We start from the raw sequence: 17165 nt of genomic DNA on the forward strand, positions 1-17165 counted from the left end.
GAATCATAAGAGAGAAATATAACAGTCAGTTGATATACAACAGCGAGACGTAGCTAGAACGCCATTTGGTAAACATGCAATTGTCCCCGTGGACTCGTAGGAATATATATATATATATATATATATATATATATATATATATATATATATATATATATATATATATATATATATATATATACAAGAGAGAAAACTTGTATTGCTGTTAATATGGAAAAAAAAGATCCATACGGAAGCAGGTGCACTAGTTGTGCTGTACAAAAATCTGGATCGTATTTTAATTCGATGCGAAGCTATTTTGATGGTGTTAAACCATATTACTGATATAACGATATTTACATAGTATAACTAACGCAAACGATTTCGAAACTGGCTGTCAGTGTTCAGATGAAAAATAGTATATCCCTGATTTATGGCTGACTGTGGTTAGGTTAGCTTTAATATGTTTCACTCGATGGTAAAACCTGTCAGGTTGGCAAAATCTTTTAACATGCTATATATATATATATATATATATATATATATATATATATATATATATATATATATATATATATATATATATATATGAAACACGATAAGTTCCTAAGCGCACTTTCGTGTAATGATCACATCATCAGAGGAGATACAAGAGAGAAATATGTCAGTTGATACACAACGAAGAGACGTATATATATATATATATATATATATATATATATATATATATATATATATATATATATATATATATATATATATATATATATATATATATATATATATATATATATATATATCCGGCGCTACTACCCGACTCCAACTGCTCGAGGTTACACCGCAAGTGACGTCACTTTGGCTAGGCTGTATGATCTGGGGGGTTTACAGTGTCCTCAAAGAACATCTCACTTCAAACAAGTCGCGTAACCTTGAGCTGCAGAAGCCTTTAGAAAGGTCATTTGGTCGTGGGCTAATTGTAAATGAATTAAAAGATGATATATAAACATTCCAAGTTAGTTACTATGAATAGATTTTAAGTTTTTCTATTATTGACAACGTTTTCCCATTTCTCTCCCAAGTCCATGGACGGAGGACGGTGCTAGATTTCCCTTCTATGTGTCGTCACTAACGACACAGATACCTTTGTTGGTGTCCTCGTTAGTAATGACTAAGTATACTGATGACCCATCCCGTGCGTGGTTTGATTGTTTGTTGTTTGGGTATTCAGTTTATCAATTGCTAAGGGTCATTAAGGCTGACTGTCAGTATCGAGATACATCCACCAACCGAGAGATCTCTAACACCTTCTTCAGGTGTTGAAGATAATTTCAAGACCACATACACTCTTACTAAGCACGTGGATCATTCCCTTGGGACTTGATATTAAAGTTTCGCTTCTTCGTCTCATCAAAGATCTTTGATACTATACGAAATCTACATTAAAATCCTTCCTGTTTCATTAAACCTTTCCAGTGTAATCAATAAGAATTACATCATTTTTGAATTTTTTTTTAATGATGTATCATCCCTGTTATGGCATCTTTTCATTTGTTAAATGTTGGATAAATAAACTCGAAATCTATGTCATGGATTCTGTTCAATAGCCTGCCAACGCTTGACAGCCATCAAATTCAAAAGCAACAATTTTTTTTATTCTGTTCCCATCGACATCACACTTTTTATGGCCCAAATTTGGACCACACGTTACGACACCCTGCCTTCATAACTCGGTTTCTGTAAATCCAGCATCATATATCTTTGAATAAGTGTTTGCGCTACAAGTGTACTTTAGATGAAAGAAAACGTTGTTGATTGCCCCAATAAATGTCCTTCGGTCAGTAGCCATATATCCATCAACATATTTACGTCTGCCAACTACACCAGTGAAGGAAATGCGTCAGAGTATGGAGCTGTCCTGTGTGAAGCGTCGGATACCAGTCGCACATGAATGAAATTCAACAACATACGTAAGCGTTCATGAGGATTTTAGCATCCACTACGAGTGAAATATATTTATGGGATTGTCATGAGCAATTGAGGGAGGGAGAAAAAAAAATGGAATGAAATATGTATACATGGCTTAGAAACTCCCAAAGAATGCCCAAAAGTGAATCCCATAAACAATAAAGAAGCCTTTGTCCAAAGGCATTTCTGTCACTAGGAACCAAGAGTGTAACATTCTGTGAACAGATTACGAGGATTTGGGCGGCATTGTTCAGCCACGGCTGGACGAACTGAGACGATGTTATACACCAACATCTAAAGACACCCATTGTGGTAGAGGTACGTGCGCTCTTTCAGAACCTCACCCACTTGTGTTTTGACCACCATAAGTGCAGGCACTATACTAGACATAATCCTCCTGCAGCAAAAAAAAAAAAAAATCCAATACTTACAGTCGATGTTTTCGAGCTTAGTTCAATTCTGAAAAAAAATATATGATTATCTCTGAGGTACCTCCGCACCACCACCAGCTTAGGCCAAATAGTTAGCTGAATAGCTGAGCTACGGCACTAAACAGCTTAAGTGTAAAGAATATCACCAAAAACACAAGTGTCCAGCGTCGTTAGACAACTACGGTGGGGGAACATGACGAAGGTACAGTCACTTGTAAGAAATGGACGTAAGTGTAGGTCGTTTTCAGAATCATACAAAAAAAAAACAACAAAAAATCGAAGTGATGGAGGATCAGAGGTTGTAGCGCATGTGCAAGAACGATACAGGTTCATCTCCCGCTGGAGTTATGGCCCGTTACTCTGCCATTTGGTTTCACTTTACCTGGGAATGACTCACATCAGCCTCTGGCACAGCAATGTTCCCGCCGGATGTCGTAAATCATCGTAACCCATCCCAACACTTGCAGGGGACATGGCAGTAGATGTATGGCATCGCGCACTGAGATCAGATCATACCTCCCTCAGGCGGGGCCCATGGCAAGATAAGAGCAATTGAAACCAGTACGTGACACGAAGGTCTTTCGCAAGTCGTTGATTGGTTGGATATCTGGTCTTTAGGATCGTTGACTGTCAGGGTTATTAGGGCCGCCAGCCTATTTCAAGTCATTATCAACTATGACAAATCTTGAATACATACATCTTTCAGAAGTTCGAGATAGTTTTAAGGCCATAAACACTTACTGTATACATTATATGGCCTTTGCATGAGCATTGCCAGATTATCTTTTATTATTATTTTTAGGCTCAACTGGGCTTTAGGTCTATCAAATTGCCAGGGTCATTTAGGCCGTCATCGCCAAGTTATAACCACCAACTGAAAATCTTGAACACCTTCAGGTGTTCAAGTTAGTTCTAAGGCCATACATGCTCTTACTGCATATATACATAAGGTCCTGGAATACAGCAGAATTAATGTTCGTATAATTCATCCAAACATACAATATTGTTCTGAAGAGAGTAAAAATGCGATGGTGCAGGAAGAGTTGTAACCTAACCAACATAAGAGAAGAACAAGTAAACTGAAGCTAATACTGAATTCCAACCGTCCTCGACCTATCAGAGGGAGACGCTAAAAACGGGCAGACAAACGAATAATATAAATATGACAGTGAACATGCAGTGCCGACGGCCGCGTCATTGTGGGAAATCAGTCAAACATTTGATGCGGACAGAATTAAAAAATATAATTAATTCATGTTTAACAACGTCATTCGTCACACGTACCTGAAGTAACATATGTCCAATTATTTGAAAAACGAACTTTCTAGTTGTACTTTTCAATGTGTCTCTGCTGACCCTATTACCTTTCTGAGCACAAAATTGTGAAGTTATTGTCAAAAGTAATTCGAAATGTTAATTGAAAAAGTTGTGAGAATTATCTCAGTAGCGTTGCAAGGCTCTTAGAGAATATGATGCGAATGGGCAAGCAGAACATTATCATATGTCAGGGAGGAGAGAAAAACCAACAGCTTTTGTAGCGGAATACGAGGTAGTCCATTCCCGTAAAGTGAAACTGCTGCCAGCTATATATGTTAAACAATTCTTTTCACTCTGGAGTCGTATGCATATTTCTTTTTCTTTTGGAGGCCCGTGGCACTCCTCTCTAATTATCAACTTATCTGGTATGCGGCAGCTCTATAGGAGAGGATGTCGGGACGGAACAAGGGAGCTTGGAGTAGAGGTAAGGTCTAAAGGGAGATATTCTGAGAAACTCCTTACACTACTGCACGAAAGACATGGGTCAGCTTGTTGTCTGAGGCTTAAAAACATTACTCACACTTACATCATAATCTGGATCATTTAATGTGATATGCAACCTTCCTTAATCATAGCAATCATAACAATAATCATTCTAATAATAGCATAAATCATAATAGCAATAATAATAGTAACAATAATGATAATAATAAGCATTTTTCTTGCGCATCTTCAAAGGGTTAGAGAGATCATCAGTTAAGGCTTTAGAAGTAAATATAATGTCACTACTGATTGATTGAAAATAAAACAAAAAACCTGTGGAAGGGAAGTCAACTGGTGGGCTGAACAGCGTTCAAGTCAACTAAAATGGAGAATTTTTTAATGACGTTAGATTAGAAAAATCTTTGCCTGACAAGCCTCTGTCATATGACGCCTATTTCCTTTTTTTTACTCTCTCTCTCTCTCTCTCTCTCTCTCTCTCTCTCTCTCTCTCTCTCTCTCTCTCTCTCTCTCTCTCTCTCTCTATATATATATATATATATATATATATATATATATATATATATATATACATGTATGAGAGAACCAAAGAGAGTGTGCTTAAATGGTTGAGACATATGGAGAGGATGACTAGGGGGAGGGGGGTTGACCAAGTGGATATACGTGTCAGAAGCGGAAAACAAAAAGGGGAAACCTAGGACGAGTCTGAAGGATAGACTGAAAGATGCTTTGAGTGCTCTGGGCCTAAACCTGCAGGAAGGTGTGGCCTGTGCATGGGATAAAGCGAACACGAGGCAACATGCCTTCAGTGAGGTGAAGCAGGGCTTTTGAGGCGGTCAAGGGAAACCATGTGAAGGTTAGAGTCTTTAAGGTTTGGATGTGGATATGTGGGTTCTGGTTCCGAGAGGTTTGGCTGCGGATAGCGGGGTTCTGCCTGGTTTCAGCTCAAGATTATATATATATATATATATATATATATATATATATATATATATATATATATATATATATATATATATATATATATATATATATGCGCCAGTTTCAATTTAAGAAAAAAGATTCCCAAGATTTATCTACCAGTAGTACAAGTGTATCCGCTCTTCTCGAAAAAAAAAAGAGCTTAACCTCCATGGTCAGTCACCATTATAAAAGCAAACACAATAACAAAACACAAAACCACACAAAACAGGGTACTCAGAATAATCACCGGCTGCTTAAATGCTGCAAACATTCAACACCAACACAACAAAAGGAAAAGAAAAAAAAAAAACATTCATAGAGTTCCACCTCCACATACTCGGGAACCAAGCTTTATGTAACGGCATAACCTCCTCTGACCCAAGCCACTTCATAAACACCGAACAATCGTCATCCTAATCTAAAAAGCTCATCCCACCCACCTGTACTCACGGATATCTCCACTCCCTACAAACCCCCACACTGACAAAATACATGCACGCCAAAACGACTCAATGAATTGTAAACAAACGAATCCCCCTCGTCATCCTCAACTCCGTTTCATCAGACATACACCCATCCGAAACTACATTCCTCGTACAGATTACACTTCCTCGTCTGTGTTCTGGACGACACCTCCCTCTCAAAAACAATCTCATGTCCAGGATGAAATATTTCATGCTAAAAACATCGAACTCCTCCTCAACTGCTCTGGACTCATACTGTCAAGACGTGGCATCACGTCACTCCTTGACCTGTGATCCTTCCCGGTGGACATGGCTGATTTCCCGACTGTTGTAGGTTCCTCATGTGAGTATTCCTAGAGCTGCACAAGCATCAGTGAATACATCGTCTATACATCAGTTCAGGAACAATTGAAAATGTCATCATTACTAACGTTATCATCCTTGTAATCTTTAACATTACTACCATCAAATTGTCTTCACTGTCAGTATCATCATGATGGAAAACAGAGGCAACTACTAACCACATCATTCATGATAAATTAGACTGAAAAAAAAAAAGGTAAGTCTGGACAGTTGTCTTTGGCCGAAGAAAACGAGCGTAGCAGGTCCTGTGTAAAGGAGAAAATTATGTTGCAACAACTGGGTGAAAAAAAAAAAAAAAAAAAAAACGCTCACCACACAGTTGCGTTGGGGCATTATTTTCACATAGTGGACCCCGTCTCCAGCTGCGGCGTGGTGCGTGGCATCTTCTCTGGGGCTGAAGTTCAGGGGTCGTGTCAGGGAGGGGATGTGAAAATATAAAAAAAAAAAAAAAGGTGGCAGTGGATCAGGGGAATATAGTGGGCGACTTAAAGAAGAGGCAGCTGGAGCTTGATGAGAGAAAGAGTAAGGGGCAGTTAGGGACTGAAAAAAAGAAAGGAAAGCGATTAGAATAGCAGAATATACAGGACGAAGCTAGGGAATATGGGTAATTGAGATAGGTTAGGGAAAAGGAGTGAGGGAGGAAGGAAGAAGTAAGGGGACGAGACCAAGGCTCTCAGTGTAGCACTTACCTCGGTACCTTCCGACGCGCTCACGTTCAGGGATTAACCGAACCAAATGATCCTTGAATATATATATATCTCCAGGCTACTTCCTCTCTGACGATTAAACATTCATGAAATTCCGTTTTGAAATTCAGGAAAAATAAATGAGAATAATAGCTTCGTTTCTCGGGTGACTTTTTTCTCCCCCCCCCTTTTTATATCATGATTCGGTGAACGTTACCGAATTCATTATCGAAATGCAAATTGAAAGGGGATACTAAATGGCTCTTATCAGTAAATGATATCTTGATGCAGAATCCCCAGAGGAGAAAAAGAGAAATGAACAAACCGGCAAATCGTAAAGAAAAATGCAATAATGGAATCAGGCAATATAAAGATCCACATATTAACAAAATCTTGTACAATGACCCATAAACAAATATCTGAATTTGGTTCAAAAATGTCTTAAAGGCAATAATAGCATTTACAGCAATGACGTATGAAATTTCAATTCTGAAAAGAAATAGTAACATAGAATAATATACTGATCACAGAACTGTATTGTAGTAGTAGCAGTGACAATAATAATTAATAATGATAATAATAATGATGATGATATAATAATGATAATGATAATAATGATGATGACATCAAAGGCCATCAGTTACAGCCATAAAGCAAAATACAAAACTTCCATGAATGCTGAAATACCCATCCTATCTTGGCATACTCTTAAGAAATAATTGATGAAATGGAACGTGTCCATTTAGGGTAAAATATATAGAAAGCGAAATAATAAAGTTGATCCTTTTAACTCTCCGTTTCCCACCATCTTCAGAGCTCAGTTTTATGGTTATGGCTCCTGGTAACTTAACATCGTCCTCGGCATCAGGCAGCCACTCACGCCTGGGATGGGGGAAGCCATTCATACCATCAGGTAGGCCCCATAGCCCATCAGGTAGCTACTCGGCCACTAAGGTGGGTGCCATAACCTCCCAGGTGGGCCCCTTGACCTTCTAGGTGTGCCACTTACCTCCTGGAAAGACGACATCATACTTCCATTAGCTATCACTGGTCTTTCCTCACTAGAGAGTCGGAAGATGCGGGTCTTCTGTTCTTTTTAAGATTTCTCTCTGGTTGCTCGGGTTGGCCACCGACCAGAGAGGGTGGTGTTTCATGGCGCTGTTACTTCTGTGTTATGAATGTGTGCACGTTCGTGTGTGTGTGTGTGTGTGTGTGTGTGTGTGTATGATACCGTACAGGAACTTACACGTACAGTTCTTTCTCTTTCTTTTCCTTCAGTTTCTAACCGCAACACACGTACACATATGTTCAACAACACTCTCCCAGGATCACATATTGCCTTCCTGTCTCTAAGATACGTCATCTTATTACATCTCAAATTAGCAGCAGTTAAACACTGCAGCTAATCACTCATCAATGAGCAGGGAAAGGAATTATGGTCGATCTTTCATCTCTTGAACTGTAAGAAATTTCCTCTCTCAAAACAACCAGCTTTCGACATTCAAAATCTCTGAGATCTCTGTGTTTTCGACAAACATGCGATCTTCAATAAAACTGGTAGCTTTGTGGTTTTCAAGCTGTCAATCGTTGCTCGAGGATGTAACGAAGATTGAAGTGAGGTACGAAAGCTGGAGTTGCTTGGTGAGAACGTTACAGCTACGATCCTCGTTAGCGTGGGGGGGATCCGACACATGAGGGGCAGTGTGTATGATATCAAGCTAAGCTACTGTTTACTTAAAGATGTTAATAGAAATATTTCTAAATAAAGTGGAATTAAGAAAATTCTAATGTAAAATATTTTCTGAATTTATTGTACATCCGTGTATAAAATTTATCAGTAAACGACAAGCACCAAAATGATATATGCAAGCATACATAATATTTACACATAAGTCTAAGATACACACAGGAAGTTACACAAAAGTTATATATGTATGTATCTATAATATATATATGTATAAACTAACCCTATACTTAATGTAAAGAAAGTATTGGTGTATCATCAAATCTATACAAAATCTTTCCTATTGTTAAGAAAATATCTATTGATGACTTGAACCATAAAATTAAAACAGTTTGTGGCTAGGAGACCTGCTAGACAAAATCCGTATTGATGACAGAGATACGCAACACTGACATGCTAATTATTAGAGGTTTATGTCCGGGATGGGGTGGGTAAAGGTTCTAGCAGAAGACCACACCATTACCTCCGTTTCTTCATCCAGTCCTCTTAATATCTACTTTAGCTGCTTTAGACATCATTTCTTCATCATCACTGGAGGGAAGTTCATGCAATACAGCGAAACTCGCTTACAAATTTGTCACTTACTGGGTCACCTGCTTGCCTGCCTCTCACCCTCCCTCAATTTCTTACCAATTCACTTAATTAATAACCTGCCGGCTCGACTTGAAAAAAAAAAAAATCTACCAACGTATTTGCTTCTTTACCGCTTTGTTCTCTTAATTACTAAGCTACCACACCGTCTTGCCAGCCAGTCTACCCGCTTGTCCGCCACTTAACCAGTCGCCTACACCACTCCACACGCTTGTCTGCCTCCCACCTTACCGTCTGGTCTGTTTACATAAGAGCTCGCCTCTCCAGCGTGCAGACTTGACCACTTATTTGACCGCCTATCTTCATCATCCTAACTACTTACTATCTAACGTACCTACTTGCCAAGATACTTTCATACTTATCGATACATGTTCACTTCATATTTCAACTTCCTTTTATTCTCTGATGAGTCTCTCTGTAGTAATACTGGTCATGCATTTATCTACTTTTACCTATTTCCCCATGTATCCAACTACCTACCTATTTGCTTACCTGCCTATTTATCCTATCCACTGACTCCCTACCTAAAGGATATTCGGCGGTGCCTCAAATGATCCAGTGTCCAGGCGTTTAAAGGTTTTATTATTCTTGAGCCCTTGTTTTAGATAGTTCCAGTCATCCAGGGTCCTAACGTTTAAGAGTTCCAGAACCTGTGCGTTTAAGTGGACTAGACTCCAAAAGCCTCGGTGTGCCAGAGGTCAAATTTTCCAGAGATCAGGTGTTGCAAGTTCTTGGTGTTTAAAAGTTCCAATCTTCGAGTCAGAAAAATTAAGAGTTCCAGTCTTACAGATTAACAAGTCCAGTCTTTTAGTCTAAGTGTGTAAGATCTAGGCTTCCACAGTCTTGGAGTTTAGAATTTCAGTATTTCAGAATCTAAACGCTTTGGAACTCAACAAGTCCTTGAAGTTTGAGCGTTTATTAAGTTTTATCATTTCAACTCCTTATGCGTTTAAAAGTTCCAGCCCATTAGGCTTTTTGCGTTTAAGAGTTCGTCTTCCAGATTCTTGACGTTTAAATGCGCCTTCCAAAATCAAAGCGTTCTAGAGTCTATCTTCCAGAATCTAAGCGTCTTAGAGTCTCTTTCAGAATCTAAGCGTCCTAGAGTGTCTTCCTGAATCTAAGCATCCTAGAGTCTGTCCTCCAGAATCTAAGCATTCTAGTGTCTGTCTTCCAGAATCTACGCGTCCTAGAGTGTCTTCCAGAATGTAAGTGCCCTAGAGTTCGTCTTCCAGAATCTAAGCATCGTAAAGTGCATGGTCCTTCAAGTCTGGGCGTTTAGTAAGAGTTCTTCTACCCTTTCAATTTCTAGGGAGTTTAAGAGTTCCAGTCCTCAAGAGACTATGCATTTAGGAGTTCCCAGTTTCCCCAAGTTCTGCATCCCTGAAATTGCCTCAGTAATTCACGCGGTAAACGCAGCAAGTGGGACGGTCAACACTTTTTCAGTAAAGTGGCGAGTGTGTTTTGGGGGAAGGGACTTCACGCTTCGACTAGCGAGAATTTTTTCCCCCCGCTCTTCCGAAAGAAAGGAAATTGTCTCTTAAATTCATTCAGATTTATTCCAAATCTATTCTATAAATACCGAGAGTAAAAAAAAGTGCTCTTCACTTTTACTGTTCATTAAATGCACCTGCATATATATATACACACACACAAAAGAAAAAATACACTTTAGGCAGTATAGTCAATTTCACTGCATTATGCAAGCCGACTGCACCTGACCCTAAGCAATCCAAATCATGGATGGACAGGTTGGGTTGGTCATAAGTCCATTATTCTCCTGGGTTAAAGGTCTGTACGTTGGCCAATTAGCTACTGGCATAAAAGAGTAGACGTAGTTTTGCAGATATTCTTAACTGCGAATAACATGGGAGATACGAACATCTGAAGCATTTCCGACATCACAATTAATATTTAGCTTAAGTACTCAAAATAACAATGAAAAAAGAAGAATCTAACACTGGCTCAGAAAACGCCTCTCACACATATGTGACTGCAACACCAGCAAGCAGCTTTCTTTTTATACATTTGACTGAGGGTAACTGCCGCCGCCACATGTATACGGATGATTCAGGTTCACATCTTCTCTGGTGATGGAGCCAGTTATATCAATTACATACATTACACAAATTATTATCATAGGCATCAAACTAGACATAGTAACAAGCTTATAAACTGATTGTGTAACACAAGAAACTAAATGTTACACTGTAAAATCATCTCACATAAAGACAATTGTTCTATATTTTGTTTCAAGAATACAAACAAACACCTTGTCTCAGTAACTTCCCTGCAAAGCACCGATGGTAAATGGAAACGTTATCACCTACATAAAAAAATCTCAAGTTCTCCCTGTGTCTTCTATTTATGGCCTGACGATGACACACCTTTCTGTCCGTGATTTGGAGCCTTTGTAAAACTAACACACATACCTCATATATATATATATATATATATATATATATATATATATATATATATATATATATATATATATATATATATATATGTTTCAGTTATCTATACAATACTCCTTTAATTAAATCTCATACCTGAAAGTGTATCGAGGATTACATCTTTGTTTTCGTTTGTCTAAATTAGATCAGGAAGAATAAAAGTGGGTTTATCGAATTTAGATTATGAAACTTCCTGCTTCACCAGTTCATGTGAATAATACCCTCGCACAGTTGATCGCATCCTGATTAAACAGCTTTCTTGTAAATACGGCTTTGCATACATGTGATTTTTGTATATTGGTCTCCTGGTAAGGGTAAATTCTAGTTAGCCTGGTCGTTACAGGTGCACAGAAGACGATAAATCAAAGAGGCACACATCACACACAAGCAATTTCGTTCACTTCTCTGGAATGATCCAAAAGGGACGAGTTTTTGAAAGTTGCGGGAACTCGGCGTCCAGCTAAAAATTCACTTCCAAAAGTTTTAAAAGTTATGCCTCACACACATGGCATGCTGCACAGGAGTTCAGCCAGTGTGTGTCGGTGACCGGGTCCTCGAGGGTAGGCGATGTATGAAGAGTATACTTAAGAGTATACTATACTGTTGTCCTGGTTAGGTATAGTCACATGTTTGGCGAGTAATATTGATTGATATGTCGAGCTCTCAGGGAGTAAGAAAAACAAACAGAAATTGGAATGTTGTAGTAATGGCTGTAGAGATAGGTTGACATACTGTTTCTTAACTATATCTTATACATTAGGTTTACTCTCGCACAACCTTATGAGATGGCCTGAATACATCTGAGTTCCTAATCCGCAATGTAGTGTAATTTCGCGGCTCTTAGTCACACTCAATGACACTGACGATAAAAACCAAAAGGAATGGATAATTCAGATCGAAAGAGCCAATATGAGCTCGAGAATACCACACAAATTACATATTCTGTCTCTTGGCTCGGTATTCTGAACCGTAATTCAGCAACCTCGACGGCCAACGAAATGCTGACTTTTGCGGTCGGAATCTTTCTTTCCAGCACTTGAAAACTCTCAGAAGAGAAGATATTTCAATTTCACTTATCATGGTTTTCTAAATGTGTATGATATGAATTCCTATCACTTGGATATTTTCAGTTTAACCGAACATCTGTGGATGGTGCTGGGTTGTCTCGAGAATTTCTCGAGACCCGTCGATTTCAGTCAGCTCATCGATGGTTGCAATGGTCACGTCTGGACGGCTGGAACTCTGGACGCCTGGTTTGTTATTGTTCTTGCTCTCTTTAGCCTTGAGTTTATCTGGATTGAGGGTTTGTCCCTCGCAGGTATAGTAGAAGGCGGAGTGGCGGCTGTAAGCGACAACGGCGACAATCACCAGGACAAGCAGTAACAGTACGATGCAGCAGCCAATTACAATCACCATGTGCAGCTTCTCCCTGAAGAGCTGTGACAGCGACCAGTCTACGCCATGGCTTTCCTGGATGGTTAATTGGCTCCGAGGTAACATGGGCTCGATGGTGCCCTCACTTAAGACCGAAGTGTTCCACGTGGGCACCTCTACAGGGAGTTCCTGCTCGCACTGTGGCAAGTCACCCAGAGGCAGAAGAGCTAACTCTAGACCCTCCACTCCCATCGGGGTCACACAGGTGAGGCATGTCCATACTCGTGGTTCATCACAGCCAGACTCCTGATCGGGGGCGTCCTGTAGCCAGCGAAGCAGAGGACCTACGTGGCACTGGTCACACTGCCATGGATTACCTTCCAGGCGCAGTTTACGCAGTTTCTTTGAGGCACTTATCGCAGACACCATTTTTTCGTCCAGTCCCCTAAAGCTGTTACGGGACAGATCGAGGGAAAGTAGTTGAGGAGCTTTTAGCAGAGCATCGGTAGGGAATGCGGAGAGGTAATTGGACGAGACATTCAGGTGGTGCAGTTGACTCAGGTTCTGGAGCAGACTGGGCGGCAGACGCATGAGACCCATGTCGCCCAGACCCAGTCGCTGCAGGTTTTGGGCTGCAGGCAGCACGTGCAGCATCTGCTCTATATGCAAGGAGTTGCCAGAGAGTTTAAGTTCTTGCAACTCATCCAGTGCGTCCCTAATAGCTTCAGTGTCAAGATTCACGAGACGGTTATACGAGAGATCGAGGTACTTGAGAGAACTGTTTGCAAAGGCTTCAGACTCCACGCGATTGATGCTATTGTGTGCGAGGTGTAAAGAAACGAGAGAAGAACCTGAGATCACTCCACGCTCTACAAAGGTGATTAGATTACCATCCACATTGAGCGTGATGAGCTTGGGTAGAAAAGTCGTCGTCATGCCTGGTGGCACCTGCGTCAAGCGGTTGTTATGAAGGTCGAGGACATGCAGGTTCGGCAGAGCCTGAAGTAGTGACTTGCTGAGGGAAGAGAGTCCACATCCCGCACATATCAGCTCCTGTAACTCTGGGACATCAGAGAACTGCTCGGGATGAAGGTTGCCCAACGGATTATAGCTCAGATCTAGACGCTCTAATCGAGTCAGGCCAAAGAAGATCCTAGGCACCAGCTCTGGCACCATGTTGTAAGCCAAGGTGAGTGACTGCAAGCGACGGACGTGGCGAAACACGGCGGAAGGCACCGACTCGATGAGGTTGTAGCTGAGGTCCAGGTGTTGTAAAACGTCGGCACCGCGAAAGTTAGTGTCCATGAGTGCAGCGATGTGGTTGTGTGTGAGGTTCAGGACATGAAGACGCTGGAGTCCCCATAGGGAATGGGCACCCAGCGCAGGGATGCTCGCCCAAGTGATGTGGATCTCTTCCAGGCGCCTGAGTCCCTTGAAGATAGGACCGAGGGTGAGTGTGTTTGGGTGGAGAGGAGGCGCAGTGATAATCAACACTTCAGTGTCGACCGCCATGTTCATTACAGGGATGGGGTCTGACATCCCTCCCGCCTCACACCGGACTGCTCGCCGGCCGCGCCCGTCCAAGCTACACCTGCACTCCTGGGGACACGACCACGCCCCTCCTACAGATGACCAGAGTAGCAACGCTAAGAACAGCATCTGGAAAGAAAAGGGAAATGTTAGACTTGGTCATTTAGTCCTCCAGAAAGCTATATAGCTTCCTAGCTCCTAACACTAGCGTTTGTTTTATCTTATCGGCAAAAATCTATTCAATAATATCCTCAACTCCCTGAGTGTAACACTACGACCCTTGAGGACGATGGTACGGCCTCTAAGCAAGGTTATACATCTGGCCTACCTATCATACCCAAAGGTCGTACCGTCGTGCTCACAGTTCGCTCAATTGTGACCGAGGGTCGGATCGTTCCGTCATGATCAAAGGGTTAAAAAGAGTTAGGTTGAAATTGGGAAAAAGTACACTCCACACTTAAAAAGAAATAATCAAAAGTGAAGTACAATATGAATCATATATATATATATATATATATATATATATATATATATATATATATATATATATATATATATATATATATATATATATCGCTAGACATTTGAACAGTAATGACAGGTTCTACGCCCTCGTATTTTCACGCAATATCAACAAATATATCACCAGCCTTGCCATTGGCCTTGACGGGGTTGTGACGTTCATTACTGCTATTGGCTGTGTGGAAACCCAAATGACGTCACAGGTCTCCTATTTGAGAACCAGCTCATCCAAACAACACACCGGTAGAAGATATGATCTAGTCAGAATTCAAGTAATCGCGTACACTTTTGTTAAATTGTGATGGCAATAAAATCATATGAGAAGAAGTACTTCGCATTTATTGATATATATATATATATATATATATATATATATATATATATATATATATATATATATATATATATATATATATATAACATAATCAGAATTGTAATCTAAGGCTCGTGACCATTAATGAGAACTACAGGGAAAAAAAAAATATTTCATTAAGACTGTTTCACAGATTTTTTTTTCCCCCCCACCAAGAGTTGCTTAATGAAATTTAAAGCTACTCTCCTGGTCCTCGAAAGTGTTCGTTTACAATGACGATCACAGGTATTTATACTTGATGTTAAATCTCCTAAAACAGGCAGAGAACGTTACTGTTATGGCCAATCATAAGAAAATAATCTTCCAGGGGAATATATATATATATATATATATATATATATATATATATATATATATATATATATATATATATATATATATATATATATATATAATGGTTTTAACACGTGGACATTAGGTGTCCTGGTGTGTTTCCTTCATGACCTCATTGAAGAGAAGAACTATCCTGTAGTGAGCGAGTATTGACAGTGAATGTATGCTACACGACACACGATTCTCATATCTTCCACATCTGAGACAACGGGAAGTCGGCAGCCTCATATGCATTCGTCAATGTCGTATTGTCTTCAGTAACGCGCATTGCTATGTCTATCTCTCTCTCTCTCTCTCTCTCTCTCTCTCTCTCTCTCTCTCTCTCTCTCTCTCTCTCTCTCTCTCTCTCTCTCGCTTGGGAATAAAACTATGATCCTCACTGCTGGGCTGAAGGGACGAATTTCACTGAGAAGCTGAAACTTGGAAAGAGGAGGAAGGTTTACCCTTCGCGTGAGAGATCTTGGTAGTGAAGACGATGAAGAGAATGTTCGCAAAAGGGAAGCAGAATGTGTGAAGGTAATAGATACTGAGTCTCGACTCATATATAATATATATATCGGAGCACCCAGGTCGAGACACACTATCTATTACCTACATACACGCCGGTATATCCTGTATAGAGTTCGAGTCTGATCAGAGTGGAGCTCTATACTGCTCACTCATGGTGTACACTTACGAGGCAAAGCCTAAATCATTGTTTGATTTATGGTCTAAAGCCAACAAAATTGCTTCAGCGCCTGCATCATGATGCTCAGTAATGACTAGACTGTGAAGTTTCCGATGCAATCATGTCCCTCCACTAACGAAAGCGATCCATTTGCCTGAACTTCAGGACATCTATACATTAATATATCATAATTTGAGTTTCGAATTAAGATGGAAGGGAAACGAGTGTTGAAGATCAATGGGAAGCACTAATATGAACAGTGATTAATCCACTGTCACTAACAGCTCCATACAGCAGTAAAACATAAGCGCCAACAACAAGGCGAACAACGTCTTATTTTCTCCAGGAAAAACGTTAAAAAAAACGCCACAGCTGATCCTCGGGGGAAAAAACAGTTCCTGTTGCGATTGGCCCGTCACATCCATGTGTCTCAATGGAACAGTTACACACTTGAACGCACCTTGCATCGGTCCGTGAATGAAGCGTGTGTGTGTGTGTGTGTGTGTGTGTGTGTGTGTGTGTGTGTGTGTGGGTCATTATATTCATCATTATACTTGATCACCGTTTCCCACGTCAACGAGTTAGTGCCAGGAAACAGACGAAGAAAGACCCATCCACTCATATATACACACACGTATATATAAATACACTCCCATACACGTACATATACATATCAACATATACATACACAGCCATATACATATATACACATGTACATATTCATACTCGCTTGCCTTCATCCTTTCCCGGCGCCTTCCTACAAGATGACAGGCGTTGGCTGGTGGATAATCAGCTTTAACTCGGATATCTTCTTTACATAAAGATAAACTTCATCAGTTGCGACTCGCCATTATCTTGGAGGTCGGTCAGGATTTCAGCAGCTGCTGTACCTCTATGGCAAGGTGATATAATATAAAAGTTGAAAGAGGAAAAATAAGTTACTATCATCATTATACACTTTTTTGTTTG

The 17165-nt window shown here is 40.1% G+C and overlaps 1 protein-coding gene across 1 annotated transcript in view; it reads right to left on the bottom strand.

The window, feature by feature from the left end:
* Nucleotides 1–8413: 8413 nt before the first annotated feature.
* LOC139760555 (uncharacterized) overlaps nt 8414–17165 on the bottom strand; it is a 59275-nt gene continuing 50523 nt past the window's right edge. Inside the window, exon 2 of the mRNA XM_071683887.1 lies at nt 8414–14430. Within this exon, the coding sequence (XP_071539988.1) occupies nt 12529–14430 (1902 nt within the window). The 3' untranslated portion in view covers nt 8414–12528. The remainder of the gene's footprint in view (nt 14431–17165) is intronic.

The sequence above is a fragment of the Panulirus ornatus genome, chromosome 37 (genome assembly GCF_036320965.1).
Source record: "Panulirus ornatus isolate Po-2019 chromosome 37, ASM3632096v1, whole genome shotgun sequence".
NCBI lineage: Eukaryota > Metazoa > Arthropoda > Malacostraca > Decapoda > Palinuridae > Panulirus > Panulirus ornatus.